Consider the following 17,313-nt stretch of genomic DNA (forward strand, 5'->3'; position numbering starts at 1 on the left):
TTTGAGGAGCCAGAAAATTACAAAGAGATACCTGAGGGTTTCTTGGTGTTTTGATAGATCACAGTGACAGGGGCACTGCCAGGTGACTTCTGCTGGTACCAGCCATAGTCGCTGTTAATCCCAGAGCAGGTGATCCTAATTGTTCCTCCCAGGTTTGCTGACAGCAAGGCCAGCTGAGTCAGTGCTGCCTGCACCAGGGAACCTGGAGAGGGAGAGAAAATGGAGCTCAGCAATTGCCTGACACACAGCCTACACCTGGCAGCCATGGGATGAGGAACACCACCACTGCAGAAGAGACCTCACCTACATCCATGAGCCAGCAGTGTGCCCTTGTGGCCAAAAAGGCCAACAACATACTGGGGTGCATTCAGAAGAGCGCTGCCAGCAGGTCAAGGGAGGCGATCCTCCCCTCTACTCTGCCCTGGTGAGGCCTAATCTGGAGTACTGTGTCCAGTTCTGGATGCCGAGCTGTGTGACCTGGTGTAGGGAACCTGTTTTGGGGGGGCTGGACTCGGTGATCTCAGGAGGTCCCTTCCAACCCCTACCATTCTGTGATTCTATCCAGAAGTAGGAGGATGGAACTGCCAGGGGTAACACTGAGAAGGGCGGTGGCTGACACAGTGTTGTGACTATGCAGAAACAGATAGAAGTGCCTTCTGTCCCCAGAATCTCCTCCTGCACAAGGTACAAGAGGGAGGCCATTCACAGAGGGGACAGGAACCTGCCTCAGCTGCACAGCCCAGTTTGGCTGTGAGACAGATGTGCAAAAGCCTCTATTTTTAGCCCCTTTATCTACCTTCTTTTTTTTCCCTCTCCACATCTCCTCATATCAGCAGACCAAGGTTACTGCCACAGTAACAGAAAGTCTCACCCTTGGCTTGAATCTCCATGACAGTTAATTTGTGCATGGAGCAGGACCTGGAACAGGAAAAGTATGAAGCAATGTGTGAGGGTCTTTTGCTGACCCTATGTATCATAGCAACAAGGGCACTGCCAGGAGTCTTCTGCTGGGAGCAGCCATAGATGTTGTTACTCCAGGAGCAGACAAGGAAGTCCTGAAGTTTCATTTGGGACTGTGTGCTCAGAAGCATTATCCCACTGCAATGTGCTGAGGGCTCTGTGCATCAGACACTCACCGAGCCCCATTTTATTTCCTGCCTCTCCAGGGAGACTCAGCCAGCCTCAGTGTCAGCCAAACCAGGATAAACTGTCAGGATCACCTGCTCTGGGGGTAGTGGCTATTACAGCTGGCACCAGCAGAAGTCACCTGGCAGTGCCCCTGTCACTGTGATCCATAGCAGCACCAACAGACCCTCGAACATCCCTTCACAATTCTCCTGTTTCACATCCAGCTCCATGGGTACATTCACCATCACTGGGGTCCAAGCCGAGGATGAGGCTGTCTATTACTGCGGGAGCAGGTACAGCAGCACTAGTGCTGTAAGGTGACAGTGATTAATTGGAGGTGAGATAAAACTTAGAACTGCAGGAAGTTTAAGGGAGGAGGGGTTAAGAAAGAGTGATGGTCTGCAGCAGAGCCCCATTACTGTGGGGACACAGAGCCATGGGTATTGTATCACGGCCTGGGTTCCTCTCCTGGCAGTACCTGCCCACAGCTTCAGTGCCCTAGGCAGACTTACTGTTCACAGCCAGGGACTTTGGGCCTTTAAAGGGACAGACAGAAATGCCCCTTTTCTCAGCCTGCTCATGCACCACAACACACAACAGGGAGACCATTCAGACAGTGCTTAGCAGAGGGGACAAGAATTCATCTCACCATTCAGCCCAGCTGTGAGAGAAAAGAGCAGAAAACCTCCATTTTTAACCCCCATACATGTTTTTTGACATCTCCTATATCACCGCACCAGGCTTACCTCTGCTGTCCCTGCTGCTACAGTAATAGACAGCCACATCTTCAGCTTGAATCCCCACAATGGTTAACACGCTCATGAAGCTGCACCAGGACGTGGAGGACTGTGAGCAGATGTCCCGTGGTGTTGGTGGGGCTGTTGGCATCAGAACAGAACCACAGTAATAGACACTCTTGTCCTTGGCTTGGACCCCAGTGATGGTTAATGTATTTGTGAAGCTAGATGTGGAACCAGAACAGTATAAAAAGGTACCTGAAGGTCTGTTGTTGTTCTGATAGATCACAGTGACAGGGGCACTGCCAGGTGACTTCTGCTGGTACCAGCCATAGTTGCTGTTGCTAATCCCAGAGCAGCTGCACACATCGATTTCTCTGCACTCTAGCACTGTTAAGCACCACCACAGCCACGAGCAATAGCCTAGGGCTAGCAGGAGCACTTCACCAGCCTTCATTGCAAAGCATTCACACAAGCTACCTTCTTCCTCACAACAGCAGTGGCACCACCTGCCATTCACAGCATTCCCCAGCCCTGCTTCTCCCACCAAGCCCACCGGCCAGCCCCCAGGCTATCCAGCTGGCCTTACCTCATCCCACACAACTGCACCAGCTTCCCATAGCTCAACACAAGTACACTGGCCAGGAAGAGAGGCTGGAGGCAGCAGGTCAGGTGCCACAGTCAGTGCCGTTAAGAGTTCGTTGAGCAGCTGTGATAAATCCAGAGAGGTTTCAGTACACACTGGGAAGCAAAAGCTCCCTTCCAGCCCACTGAGACTGAATTCCCGTCCTCTTCTCAATTAACAAGCAATTAATAAGATCCAGAAACACGAAAATACTCTTTTATTCTATGCTCATTATACAGAAGAGGTAAAACTCCAAGCTACCGCTAGCTGCAGCTCCACAAGTCAGGAACAACAGCACCACGTTCTTAGACACAGGATATATATACATATATTTAATAAACCAATTTCTGTTAATCAGTTTCTTCTTCTCTATGCCCTAGTTGTGAACTTCACAAGCTCACAGTTAAGTGTTGCTACCGATTTACACGCCGCTGCAGCAGCACCCCCAGGTGGCTGGATTCAGCTTTAACAAGAAGGAGTCAGCAAGGAGATTGAAACGTATTGGTATTTCTACTTGCACATCGTCCTCAGTTAACTGGCAAACATAAGTCACAACCGTGGAAGCCTGAATATCCATCAGAGCAAATGACACATCAGTGCCAGGCTGTCCTGGCCAGCTGATAAGCGAACTAAAACCTTATGAACAGAGAGAGCTGAGCTGTGTTCTCTGAGGAAGGGAGAGATGGCCTGCATGGCTGTCTCATTCACCAGTGCCCTGCAGCACATGGGCTGCACTCTTAAGGGTAGACACACATATCTGAAGCAATGTATATAAGCTAAGCTGCATTGGGCAGTTCAAGGTTCATTGTACTCACATTTCTAAAGCTACATAGTCCCCTGTGGCTGATCCTGGGTTGATCAGGAACACTGAAGGACTTCCCAGGTTTCAGTGGGACAACTACAGCTAACAAGATAAAGGACTGAGGAATTAAAGGCTGCAAGAACATTATCTCAGAGTCCCCCTTAGTCCAGCCAAAGCGCAGTGTGGAGCCGCGGCCGTTGTGTCACCATGATGGCGAAGCGTTGTAGGGCTGTTCTCCTCACACTCCTCGCGCTGTGTAAGTGATCTGTGAGAATGCTGTGCCAAACTTAGTACCGCAGTGTGTCACAACGCTCGTGCAAGGCGCCCAGCAGTGCAATTACACACGTCCTTTTCCCTTGGAAGTGGTGGGGAGCCGTGATGGAGCGCTGGGTTCTGTGGAGAGGGGTGCCACAAAATGGCGGCTGGCGGGAGGGCGTGAGGTGCCACAAAATGGCGGCTCAGGGGGTGAAAGGCATGAAGAGCAAACAGCGCTGAGGGCACATTTTATTACGTTTATTGTACTTATAACATATATTACCGTCATTAAACCATGCCAGATACTCAGCCTGCAGGGAGGCCTTGTCCCTTCGTTCCACAGCTGCCATTCTGCTGAGAGCATCGTGCCGTATTTGCATGGGGTGAGCCAGCTGGGTTTGCTCCCTGTTTCTACAGCCAGTTGATGGTGAGGGGCAGCGAGCAGAAATAGCGGCCGCTGTCTTCCTCCTGGGCAGCTGCGATGATGAGGATGCAGGCATTGCGGGCGAGGTCTTTGGTAGCAGAGAAGCGGTCAGGAATGCTGGCAGGCTTGTGCTTGTCATGCTCCGAGTTGTAGTACAGCAGGTAGCTCAGGGCCTGCCCCGGGCGCTGCTGGTACCAGGTGATGCCAAAATTGCTGATGTTGTACTGGGGGTTGAGGACACAGGACAGCCGGGCGGTCTCCCCTGGCAGCACCCGTATGGCAGCTGGCTGGGTCAGCATTGGCTGGGCCCTGCAGGCTGTGCACAGCAGGGATGTGGTTACTGATGTGGAGCTGTGTCCTGACACCCCCAGCCCCAAAACATTCCCCTACCCCCATAGGGCATCCCCATTGCCCTGACCCACCACTCACTACATGCTTGGAACAAACAGCCCTTCTTGGCTGATGGCCCCCTGTGCAAAGCTCAGTCCTGCCCATCATCCCCAATGCAGCTGTGCTGCTGATCTTACCTGACCCTACCGTCCCCACCAGCAGCAGAAGCATGAAGCCCAGGACCATGGCAGGATCCAGGAGCAGAGGAAGGGAAGTTGTTTTGAGACAGACTGCAGTGCTGCACAAGCCCGGGCTGCTGTGTGTGCTGCTGGTGCTGGTGAGGTATATGTAAATGACACAAGGGGCTGGGGACTCCAGTTCACTGCATTGCTCCATTTGCTGCAACAGAGCTTTAGCAGCAAAACTCTAATCAATGGGGCAAGGGTCCAGCATCTGCACCTTCACTTCCAGTCACATCTTTGCACATGCAGCCTGCCCCAACAACAGGGTACAGAGTGGGGTCACCACTGAAACCTGATCGGCCTACCTGAGCGACATGGTTTGGGCTTGGGCTGCAGCACAGCTGGTGCCCAGTGCAGAAGGACTGCAGACAGGTAAAGCAAAAAAGCTGCCAGTCAACAAGAACAAAGGTCCTCCTGTCTGTAACACTACCACGGTGCAAGCAGCCTCTGCTGCCCAGCTCCCAAGGCGTCTCCAAGCCCGAGAGATGATTGCAAGTTCCCAACATGACTGGCCCTGATTGTGCTCTGGCTGCGAGGGAAAATGGAACCATGAGATCTAGGACAGGGTCCTGTCTTGTTAGGCTGCCCTGGCACTGCATCTGTGGTCCTAGAGATGGACAGGTATGGCGCCACAAGCCAGATACTATGGTGACACGCTGTAATGCTCTCAACAAGGGCTCACGTGCCAACGGCTTATCTATTTTTTTCACCTTCTATATCAGTTGGTCTAACAAAAGCAATGACTTCCCTCTACGTGACCTTGACCAGTTTTCTGTGACAGTCTCCCCAGGGAGGAGTGAGTGCAAAACAAGAGTGAAAAGTGATGGCTGAGGCTCCTCAAGGCCAATGTAACATGACCACCTCAAAGTACGGTGTGTCTGCAGCAGGGTAGTGGATTCAAGGCAGGGTTTTTCTGGATGCATCCCACAAGGAACAGAAATATCCAACTGGTTATGAAACACCCTACTGAGAGAAACAGCCTCATCAGCATGGGCACAGAGTGCTGTGGTGCTCTGCCACAGTCAGCACATATCAGAGGAAACCCAAATACCACCATACACAAAACCAGCACAACCATCTTGATGTGTTTTCACCAACCACAGGGAGATTTGATCACAAAATCAAGGTCACAACAATACAGGCTTGTTTTGGAAGGCCTTCACCTCTTCTGCCTTGTGCCATGCAGCAGCTGAGCCCAGAGGCACTGAGTGATGCAGCACCACAGCTGCCCAAGCAGCCCTGATCTGGCAAGGACAGTGAGAATCAGTGCTATATTCTCTGCTCCAGAATTTTGCACATTCTTGAGGGAACAGCAGTAAGAGCAGAGACAACAGCTCCTCCTTCCCTCCCTCCCTGAGCAAGAAAAGCTGCCATGTAAGCATTGCTGCACCCCAAAAAGCAGCCGAGCATTTCCTCTATGGGAGGAGGATGTGGCTGTGTCTGGCAGGTGGTAACAGCCCCAAAGGGTGATGCAAAGTCTGTCTGAGCTAAGCCAGATGCACAGCATCCAAAAGGCAGCTCCACCAGCAGCCAAAACAGCCAGGTATAGCAGAAACTGAACACACAGGGTTTTTAATTGAACAGGAGAAACAAACACTGAAGGTGAGAGGAGTTTGCTAGAGACCTTTGCATGATACACAACGGAGAAGAATTGTCCATGGTGCCACGAACACAGCATGTGAAGCACAGCTCCCTGTGTCCTTCTGGGCTGTCATCTTTGCCCCACGTCCTCCACTGCAGGGTTCCTTCCTGGGAAAGTGAGGAACTGTGAACAAACAGAACAGCCTTCGTTACCCCATGGCAGCAGAGGAGCCTCACATCCGCTGCTGTCCTGCATGCGAGGCAGGAGCATGGCCACAGTTTCATCCCCACGGCTCCTGGCCAACAGCTCCTGTACCACTGCAGTGGGGAATCAGCAATGCCTGGGCTTTGCCCTGCTGCCTCCAGAGCTCTGTGATGCCCGGGGCCACACTCACGCTGTACTGCACGCTGCCAGGGCTGACATAGATGGCTTCCCTGCTTGTTGTCTCCCTGCCTGTGGTCTCTGAAGGCCCGCAGTGGGGATGCAGTCTGTCTGCCAAGGTGTTGTGTCTCCTCAGCTGGACACGACACCTGTCTGAGACAGAGCAGAGAGGATACACAGCTGTGCAGAGCAGCCCATGCTGAAACAGCACAAATGGTCAGTTATACAGCAGTCTCTGCTCACAGATCCAGATCACAGTGTTTTTTTCCTGACAGTTCTTTCCCCACTATAATGGTCCTTACAGTCCAAAGGCATTTCCTTTGGCTGAATCCTGCATCATGCATATACTGCCAAAAGACATTTTACCAGGGCTTGGAGAAGCCTTCGGCCTCCTGCCGCACTGCTCTGGGTGACAGCACAGGAGAGCTGGGACCTGATGTAGTGCCACCCAGACGAGTCACAGCTGATGCTGTGCCCCACACCTGGCTGAGACCACAAGGGATGCAGGGAGGTGTCAGCAGAGGGCAGCATACATCAGATGAGAGATTGGAGCAGGCCGTGCTGCTGAAGATCTCACGGAGATGCTGTGAGGTGTTGTCTGGGTGAAGGCGTGTTCCTTGCCCAGTATTACTTACACAGAAAATACAAGCACGGAGCAATCACAGCAAACATAGCACTCATCAAAAACACCAGGAGGACAGACGAAGAGCCTAGAAAGGAGAACACAGCCTTGTACTCATGCTGTTCATATTGTAATATCTACTGGGATGTGCAAACCTGCAGGTGGGTTTGTGGTCTCAGTGAAAACACAGCAGACTCTGACCTCTGCAGCTCAGGAACTAAGTAAGACATTGAAGAAAAGCTGTGAAAGAAGGCTGACAGCAGGGAGCAGGCAGGCTGTGCACATCCTGTCATGCAGGGCTTCAAACAGCATGAGGATGCAGAAGGAAGAACACAAGGAACCAGCCCAAGTTTTACGAATGTCTCCTGAAATATGAACCACTTTTTTTTTGCTCCAATCAACCAGGACATGGCATGTCCTACAGCTCAACACAGGACCATGTTTTATCTGCACATTATGTATTTCCCAGGTGAGACACGGTGAGCCCAAATTATTGTTTAATATCAACTAACCGTGTTAATTGGCCAGGCTGAGCTTTGTGACTGAATTACACCGGATAAAAGATGCTTTGCACACTAAACTGCATGCATTAAAAATCTACATTATCATTAGGTACAAATTGGTTCCTGGAAGGGTCACATCACCAGCGATCAACAACTTGTACAGATAACCATCTACAACAACAGGCACATCACCTCACAAATGAACTGTGGTTTTGTAGATGCTTTAAATATATCTGTGTATCTTGCACTGATGTACTGTGGCTTTGCAAAGCCTTGCCATTGCACTGGAACAGCAGCTTGCACTCTGGGCAGCCAGCCCCCTCAACCACGCAGGTACAAGTCAATGTGCTGCAGATGCAGCTCCAGCTCTTCCCTACCTGCACATCCAAACTGCACAGGGTGGTGGCAAGGTGAATAAGCACCCTGCACAGTAAGATGTGTCCTCGATGGGAAGACTCACACCCATCCTGGCACTAAACCCTTAGATTAGATGGAGTGACTGAAACATAAAGGCCAACAGGGACAGAAGGATTTTCACAAGGACCCTGGAAACACACTCACCTTTCACAGTGAGGTTGGTTCCCCTCCCTCTCTGCCTGCCAGGAAGGTCTCCCAGGCCTCCCTGACACTGGTACCAGCCACTGTCCTTCTCTTCCAACCCAGTAATGGTGAGATGGCTCTGCTGATTCTTGACATCTAATGAGCATTGGAAACGACTTCCAATGCTGCCATTCTCATCCTGGAAACTGGAGCTGAGGTGCCATGCTATGAGTCGGGGCGGGCTCTGGTCTCGTTTGTGCAGCCAGAAGAGTTCTGTGAAGTTGCCAGTCAGATCAGTGGGGAAATCACAGTCCAAGGTGACTTCACTGCCTTGAGGTGCAGAGTAGCTGAGGTCGCCAGGGGCTGCCCAGGGCTGTTGATCTGCAAAGAAAAGAAGTTCATGGAGGCAGCCAAGTCCCTTGTCCACTGAACTCAACCCAACAGTGCCAGTGCTTCCCAGAGGTGTTGTGAAACCACTCAAAGACCAGAGAGGACCACAGGTTCTCAGGGATGCAAAAATACAGTGCTGAAAGAAAGAAAGGGAGCCAGACTCACCTATAACAAGCAGGTGAATCACCTTTTTAGTTGGACTGCTGTTCCCTATCTTCACATAGCAAAGGTAAGGGCCAGTGTCGTTCATAAGCACCGCTGAGATGTTGAGAAAGCTCACGCTCCTTCCAAAATCCAGGACGCTGCTGAAGTGACCTGCACTCTCAGACACACAGGACTGGTTGGACCGTGTCATCCTGAACTGCTGGACCCTCTTCGACTCATCCCCGTGGCTCCAGAGGATCTCATAGAAGGGATTCCTAGTGCTGTTGTCCTTGCGGAAAGAACACTCCATCGACACAGGCTCCCCTACAGCCACAAGAACCACTTGACTCTTGAGAGTCTCCGAACCTAAAACAGAAAGTAAGAGCTTTAAAACTGTCCTGAGCTCCAATTCCTGCTCCTGGGCAGGGAACAGTCACATTCACCCCATTCCACCCCATAGCGAATGCTTCAGGTACTGGGCAACTGCCCCTTGGTGGGGGCCTGAAAGCTGCTCTACCACCTTCATCTCTCTGGGGGCTCACAGGGCACAGGGATGCCCTGACCAGAATTCCCAGCCCTAACCCTCTCTCTATCTCCAGACAGAGCCACAGGAAGCCTGGGAACCATCATTAACATGCTCAGTGGTCCCTAAAGCCTCAGGACCCCTCCCCTGCTACTGCAAACCTGTGCATTCCCACTCAGAAACAACAGGAAATACTGCTGAGCACAGCTTCCTACCCAGCACTGTGTGCTGCCTGGACAGTAATGGTTCTGAGAAGGTAAGATTTCAAGAGATGAATAAGCAATGGGAAGCAGTGGGGAACGTTTCACCCCAGGGCCTGTCTCAACCTTTCTTTTTGGCTATCAGCACACAAGATCTTGTCCAACTAACGGATGCGCTCGAGCTCCTGCACAGCGAAGTGCCACTGGGTGTTTCTGTCCATCTCTCTGTTCAGTGCCCAGAAACTTGTTCAATACACATCAGAAGCTGATTGCTTTTTTTTAACCTTACTTTCAGGAGGTTCTGAAGAGACCTGGCATATCGGGATCATGAGCAGTGCGAGGGAGTCGTGGTTTCAAAGCACCATCCACCCCAAAGAACCCACACCAGGGAAAGGGCTGAAGTAAGACAGTCCCATTGCTTCCCAGCAGGGAGAGAGAACAGAGATGGCACTTACCCCAGGGCAGGAGCAGTGTAAGGAAGGTGAGCAGCACACAGGAGGTGAGTGCCATGTCCTGCTGGTAGCGGAGACAGGAGGCAGCCCCTTGTTTTTCACCTCACTGAGGTTCCGCCCGCACAGTGTGTGCGCAGAATGGTGTGAAACAGCTCCACCAATTGCTGTCAGCCCCAGCCGGCCTCGTCCTGCAGCACGGCTTTGTCCCACCGGGGTCATGTCACTGCTGGAAACCCCATCCAGGGGACAGGAGGCTGCAGGCAGCTCCATAATGGGGTCTGCTCAATGGAAGGGGTCACTCCAGGCCTCGCAGCTAAAGAGGAGCCCCCATCTCCTCCCTGCTGCATTGAGAAGTGGGGAAAACGCCTGCAAGCAGGAGACCATGGCCCCTGGGGGCAAAGCTCCTTCACAGTGCTTCACCATCAGCTCCAGCTTCCCACCGAGCTGCCTCCAGCACAAGGCTGAGGCCACAGGACAGGGTGCAGGGCAGGGCTGCCAATGCTGGGGCACGGGAGCAATTTCCTTTTCATAAGAAGCTTTTTAATTACAGGAACACGCTCTTTGTACTTGTTCTGCTTGTTCCATGGACTCTCCTGACAAATGCTGTGATCTAAATGAGAGCTGAAATGCCAAACACAAGGACAGGAACCATCCTGGTGCCTCGGAACACAGCCCATGGGAACCCAGACAACCCTCTGGTCACAGTCACTCATGGGAAAACTCATGAGACCTGTGCTGTACCACCCAAAAGGGAAAGATGAGTCCTCCATACCCTGGTACAGCAGTAGCTGCAACCTGCAGCACAGCGAGGCATCACTTAGAACGGATGTGAGCACTCAGATGTTTGATCTGGAAACCAAGGTCGCAGGAAAACAAACTGGTTTTAGGGCAGCCCAGTAGTGAGAGCTGCAGCACCCCCAGCCCAGCTCTGAGGCTACTGATAATCAGTCTGCTCTGCTCTGTGGTTTCACAGTTCCTCGTGGGAAAAGTGAGATAAATAGAGCAGTGAGCAGAGCTCTGCCCACACATACACCCTATGTGCACCCTACACAGCTGCCAGGACCTTCCTCTGTGTGAGGAGGGGAGATGTGGAGAAAGCAGTTTGCCCCTCCATGGCACTGTGACAGCACAGCTCTGCAGATCACTGCCTGTAGCAGCATCAGCACCATCCCACCATTCAGGTGCCTTAAGCTGTGGGACGGGATTTTACCTGCACATCCTGGCACCTCCACAGGAAAAGGGGATGATGTACAGTGCCCTGTAAGCTCTGCTGGAGAAACATCTTTATGGCAACATCTGGAAACTCAGTGGAAGATGCAGCTGCTGCACAAGCAGTGCAGATTGCTCTGTGCTTATCCTGCTTGGCTTATTCCTTCCTGCTAGATGTGCTTACTGAACAAGGTGAATTCTCTCTGGTTTTATCCTAGATTTGATGCTGTAGGCACTAAGGCATAGCTGTCCCTATAAGGTGTGGGCAAAACAAGAACCAGAACTGCTGCTGCATCATCCTGTTTTCTCTGCTGTGCCTGGCCTTCCCACACTTGGCAGGCAGCCTTTGCCTGACCTGAAGCACTCACTGCTGGAGCACGTGGTCCAAAGCTTTTGCTCCCTGTTATTTGAGCTGGATGCCCGGCTCTGTCTGCTGACGTTGGTCAGCACTGGCAGTTTCTCTGTTGTGACACTGGGTGAGAGTTCATGGCCAACACATCCACAATGACTCAGCTGAGATTTACCTCCTTCCCCCTGTGACCTAGGCAAGTTCTTGGAAGGGGAATAGCGAGAGACACAGCTCATGGATTTTTCCTACTCTGATCTAAGGAAACTAAGCTCAGGACACAGGTGGTTCACAAAGCAGAACAAGGCTGTTCTGGCTGTAACAGATGAACTCAGGCAACAAGCAGGAAGAAACAGAACCCCCAGGGTCAACTTTAAGCACCTCCATCTGCACTTCATCACAGCTCCAGGCTGTGTCAGAACTCAGTGCTCAGCAGCTGGAGGTCAGCAGTTCACAGATCAATTCCCACGTGAAAACTCAGGGTCAAGTGTTTGAAGTGTTACACTTGCACTGCCTGGCCAGAAAGAACAAGAACCATCCAAGATAAGTCCCAGAATCTCCCACAGACCACATGCAGGCAGTAGCAGTGAGACTCATTCTGCTGCCAAGACTGTAAATAGAAAGCAGCCCTGAACTGCACTCAATGCTAATGACCTTGAGAACGTTGCATAACACACTAAGAGCGGCCCAGTCACAGCGCCAGGCAGGTCACACCTTGCAGCTCATCAGAACAGCCCTTCAGGAAGAGGTTATCTGTGCAAACACACTCCTGAACACTTCCAGCCTCTGCTCTGCAGCACTGCCAGCCCCATCCCAGCTGCGCCATCACCTGCTCTCACCTCCACCCAGTCACACAGAGCAGCTCCTGCCTGCAGGGATTAAGCAAACACGAACCTTGCCCTGCAACTGGGTAACATTAAACTACCTTGATTCCAGCCTTCACGTTAAATAAGGGACACGCACAGGTAGTACTTCCAACTAAGCTCCTTTATTTCTCCACGATAAATAAAGCACTCACTTCCACAGTCTCAGTAGTTCTTTTCCTTCCCTTCTAGTCCAGGATTGAAGCACCACTCAAGGCTCCTCTCCCAGCCCGTTCCCTCAGCTCAGCTCCTGTCCATCCTTCCTTCACTCCCTGCAGTAACGTGGCTCTACAGCAGCTCTGCTCCATCCTATGGGGGCAGATCCTTCACAGGAGAGAAGAAACACCTGCAGGGCAGAAAGCACAAGGTCAGCAGTTAGTCAGTGTTCTCCCACATGAGTATATCACCCTAAACCTGAGACAATCACTGAAACCAGCTAACAACAAACACAGCAGGAATGGGAAGCTGTGCAGTAACAGCAGCACAGTTCTGAGGGCAACTAGAGCAGCTGGAACTTCACACTGTGTGACCCCCCAAACACAGGAATGGCAATTCGCTGCCCTTCTCAGCTCCCTCCAGCACTGCAGGGCACGGGAAGGGCAAACACAGGGGGCAGAACCACTGCCAACCACACTGCCCTGCGTGCACACAGCGGGCAGCTCTGTGACCTTTACACCCCCCCAGCCACCATCCCGCCCCCGCTGTCAGCGCACTCACCGCTGCTGTACTTGCACTGCTTCAGGGCCTCGTTGAAGCCCTCGCACAAGGTCAGGTCCTGCTGGTTGGTGGCGCACTCCAGGAACTGCTTTATCTCGTAGTGACACGGGCCGTACGGCGACTGCGGCTGCACCGGGGGCAGCTGGCGGGGCTCCTAAGGTTGGGGCGGGGTGAGAAGCGGCTCCGGGCGGCACAATGTGACCCCACGGCCGGCACAATGTGACCCCACGGCCGGCACAATGTGACCCCCCGTCCCGTCTCGTACCTGCACCGCTCGGGCCGGCTCTGAGGACCCGCCGAACGCTCCGGTGATGGCGCTGCCCACCACGTGTCCCACGGCCGAACCCACCGCCACCCCCGCAGCAGTGCTCGCCATCTGCGCCATCAGACCGGGCTGAGCCGGCTGAGCCGCCGGTACCGGGGCCGCTGGGGCCGCGCTGCGGGACAGAACCGAGTCAGAGCCGAGTCATAGAGCCGGGCGGACACGGGCAGAGCCTCCCCCCGTCCCTCCCGTACCTGGCCGGTGCTGGCGGTGCCGCAGCCCGTGACACGCTCCGTGCACCCCGTCCCCTCGCCATCCTCTCGCTGTTCTGCCCAACCACCCACGCGCGCCGCCTTATAAATGGCCCCCGCGCATGCTCACTACTGCCCACCGCACCGCCCCCCCCACTGCAGTCCCACCGCCTGCAGCTCCCACCCGCACCGCCAGGGGGCGCTGCTGAGCTGCTGCTCGGGAAACACTGCGCCCCCTGGTGGGCAGGGAGGGAACTGCAGGAGGGGAGATGGAAGAGGTGGGAGGAGGAAAGGGGGAGTGAAGGGAATGGGAAGGGGACAAGGGGTCTGAGAGTGGGACAGGGAAACGGAGATGGGGAAGGGATGTGATGTGATGTGATGTGATGTGATGTGATGTGATGTGATGTGATGTGATGTGATGTGATGATGTGATGCGATGCGATGCGATGCAATGCAGTGCGATGTGATGTGATGTGATGTGGAGCTGTGATGTGTGCTGGTCCGTGGCTGCTGCCAGGCCTGGATTCCTGCTGCACCTTTGGATGCTCCTTTAGCCCCGTGAGTGGAAGAAATGCCCCAAACTAACCCGGATCCTGAAGTTGTCCAGGGAAAGGGAAGCCCTCAGCTGTGTAATAACTGCAGGGCTGCATTCAGACACACAGCAGTTCCTGGGGCTGGTTCACTGACTGGCAGGAATTAAGGAGCCCAGTCAATGCAGGGCTGTAATGAGCTGCTCTGAAAGTGTTTGTGTAGAATCAGGTTTCCAGCGTGAGGGGAAGACAGAAGTGTTTGTAACACAACCACCCCTGTGCTGCAGTGGGGGGAGCAGAGATCCTAAAGGACTGAGAAGAAAGAGGCTGTGCTGGGGGGATGAAGGGCTGCGGGGGTGTAGGGAATGCCAGACATCCAGCCATAGGAAATCAAGGCTGGTTGGTCTCCCACCACACACACAGCGGCTCGTTGAAGGCGCCTGGCCTTCAAGCTGAGGGCATCTCTGTGAGCTGCGTCTCCGGGACCCTTTGATTTGGTTAATTAGACACAAAGTTGTTGTGTGCTGTGGGAGGAAGGTATGCGCCGAGGAGCCCGGCTACATCGCTGTGCTAATGAGGTAATTTAGTGTGTCTGTCTGAGACGGCGCAGTGTGCACAGCCCACAGACGGCAGCACCAGCTCCTTACATAACCATCCGGTGTCAGGGCTTGCCTACACTTACAGCTCATTTTGGATAGGAGACCTATAAATCTGAAAGACAGCAGTTAATTTCTGAATAGTTCTGGAGCAATTTACCCCAAACCAATCCTTTCTGAGTAACAGCACTGGGCTGTATTAGCAGTTATTGATGTTATTGAATGCTGGGCTGTATTACCCCAATTAGCAGCAGGATCGGTAAGACAAGCTGTGTAAAAAGTGGGTCTATTTCTCCATCTGCTCTCTGTGTCTATTAGCAGATAACAATCTCCCCTTGCAGAGCCTGCCCCGCTCAAATCCTCACACTGTCACCGCCGAAATGTTGCTGCAGAGACCTCGGAATTCCCCGAGCATTTGATTTCAAGGGGTTATTTCACAGGTAAGGAATGCAGCCCTCTGCCTCCATCACACATCCTCCTTTCCCCCACCAGGGGCTGGCCGCTCTCCTGGCCATCCTGCAGTGCTGCTGAGGGGCTCGGTGCCACCCACAGCTCAGGACGCCTTGCCCAGCACAGCACACAGCCCGTCCATCCCTGCCCCACATCACAGCGAGATCCCCACCTGGAGATGCCCACGGAGCCCCCCCAGCTACACGTCTGTGCTTGGAGGGCCCCAATTACTGCGTGCGTGGGCAGATCTGGGCAGTGCATTCACCGTATGTGGGTTAGCAGCACAGGATGGGCGCTCAGGGATCCGGGCAAGCTATTCAAAGAGAAAGAACATGAATTAGCCAATGTTTGTGGATGATCCCAAACCTCCAGTTCTTCCCAATGTGTTTGTTACTCAAAATTACTCCATGAATCACTTAGGACTGAGTACGTATTGCAGTTTCTCATGTCCTGTTTGTGTTTGTATCTTGGAGCCCTGGCTGGCCCTAATTTTGCTGGTGCTGAGTGGTTGAGTTCAGCCGTCCAAGTCCACACGGAGCATCTCTTTCATCCTGGGAAGTTTTTTTGCAAACAGAACTTGCAACCAACAAAACAAAACCAAGGGGCTGTTGCCATTAAAAGTAACTCAGAGACCTTTCACGTGCAAACAGGCACATTTCTTGCTGTTGGAGGGAGGCAATGCTTGGTGGCACAACACATCACAGCTCCACAGCCGATGTTTTCTCATCAGAGATGGGAAAGGGAGGAATTAAGAAGTGAAGTGTCCAAGCGGAGGAGCAGCAGATGGCTGGATGTGACTGCATGGGAAGCAAAGCAGCGCTATGGAGCACAGTTTCATCTTTCAAGTCTCGTGTTCCCAAGATCTACATGCCATTTCTTGGATGTGGTTTGCCCTGAGGGCCATCTCAACAGCTGTGAAGTTTCGACAGATGAGCAGTGGAGTTTTCAATATATTTCACAAAGCAACTGAATGTTTTTAACTCATTCCTGTATGTCCACTTCTGGTATTAAGGCCCTTCCTAATGAGATCACAAATCTTTCCCACTCAGATCCCAGGGTCCGGCTGCTGGAGCACAACTGATCACAGGCAATATTGTCATGCTCCTCATTTTTGGAGAGATTTTCTCCATCAAAAGAAGCTTCTCTCAGCCACTTCCATGGGTTCTGAGAGGTGTCAGTCCATGTCTGCATTCACCTGTCCCATTTAATGCCCCCATGAGCTGCTTGTGGAGAAAGGTACCAAGCATGGAAGCTGGATTCATTTTCCATGGGGGAAAATGAACTGCTGAGTGGTGAACACTTTACCTTGTAGAAGGGATTCCCCTCATCCCTTGATGCGGAAAGAGGAGGAATGTATTGAACCCAGTCAAAGAAGGGCTTGTGTGTCCCAAAAATCATCAGTTAGTCCTACTGAAATGACCTCTTCCAAAACATCCCCAGCAGACACTCAGATCACGAGGACAACGGTGTGAATTTACTGCTATGAACAAGGCAAGAGGGCAAACCTGAGCCCTGTGGTGTTTCCTTCAACGTAACAGAGATCCTGTAAGCACACAACAAAATAATCACAGCCTGTTTGTTTTGTGTCTAGCTAAAGGAGCTGAGTAACAAGGGCTGCAGTCTGCTGCCCTTTATCCCAATGGGATGTGCCAGGCTGTTCAGTGGAGTCTAAAGCAGCAAGCTCTCACACCCTCACAGGGGATAGCACTGCTGTGCAGCCCTGGAGCAAGATCACTCTGTGTTTTACCTGCTCTGTCCCAGCAATGAGCTTGGGGCTTGGCATTTCCTCCTCATCCAAATGTCTGCCCAGAGGCCACTTTGCTCTGCTCTGCTCCCTGGTTGGTCTCACTTCTCTCTCCTGTGCTGCAGACACAGCACACATCTCCAGAGCTGCTCCCAGCAGTTTTCTCAAGCTGAGAGCTGCTTACATCTGCTTATGGCTCGTGGCTGCTGAGGGCTTCTGGCTCAGAGGAGTCAGAGCAAAACAACACACAAGTGAATATGGCAGTGAGGGTGGGGGCCCGTGTCTCAGGCAGAGGCATCTGTGACCTTTAAGGAGGCTGTTAGCACCAACTCATGAACAGCTACTGCTTTGAACTCGAATACTGCACTTACAGGCTGCCTCCCTGAGATCCCCCCTGTTCCCAAGCAGTGATATAATGCCTATATGGCAGCCTGAAAGACGCTAAGCAATGGTGCAGCCACTCCG

At 52.6% G+C, this 17,313-nt stretch overlaps 1 protein-coding gene and 1 gene segment (V, D, J or C); both read right to left on the reverse strand.

The window, feature by feature from the left end:
- Nucleotides 1-3,790: 3,790 nt before the first annotated feature.
- LOC107321290 (pre-B lymphocyte protein 3-like) lies at nt 3,791-4,562 on the reverse strand. The segment is given in 2 exon segments: nt 3,791-4,287; nt 4,499-4,562. Coding segments are annotated over 2 exon segments (378 nt in total).
- A 7,842-nt stretch (nt 4,563-12,404) lies between these two features.
- Nucleotides 12,405-13,607, reverse strand: CHCHD10 (coiled-coil-helix-coiled-coil-helix domain containing 10). The gene is made up of 4 exons (XM_015878044.2): nt 13,532-13,607; nt 13,281-13,452; nt 13,016-13,169; nt 12,405-12,644 (listed from the first exon to the last, which is right to left on the reverse strand). Exons 1-4 carry the CDS (start codon nt 13,591-13,593, stop codon nt 12,625-12,627), a joined length of 408 nt encoding a protein of 135 aa, XP_015733530.1. The 5' UTR covers nt 13,594-13,607; the 3' UTR covers nt 12,405-12,624.
- Between the last annotated feature and the right edge of the window lie 3,706 nt (nt 13,608-17,313).

Source organism: Coturnix japonica, chromosome 9 (genome assembly GCF_054131305.1).
Source record: "Coturnix japonica strain WE chromosome 9, WE-NBRP24, whole genome shotgun sequence".
NCBI lineage: Eukaryota > Metazoa > Chordata > Aves > Galliformes > Phasianidae > Coturnix > Coturnix japonica.

Bases quoted from the DNA above. Each gene is read 5' to 3' on its own strand.
- CHCHD10 (XM_015878044.2), bottom strand. From the start codon at position 13,593: ATGGCGAGGGGACGGGGTGCACGGAGCGTGTCACGGGCTGCGGCACCG. The intron at 13,453-13,531 runs GTACGGGAGGGA...TCTGTCCCGCAG, and splicing joins GCACCGCCAGCACCGGCCAG to CGCGGCCCCAGCGGCCCCGG. The intron at 12,645-13,015 runs GTGAGTGCGCTG...TCTGCCCTGCAG, and splicing joins GCAGTGCAAGTACAGCAGCG to GTGTTTCTTCTCTCCTGTGA.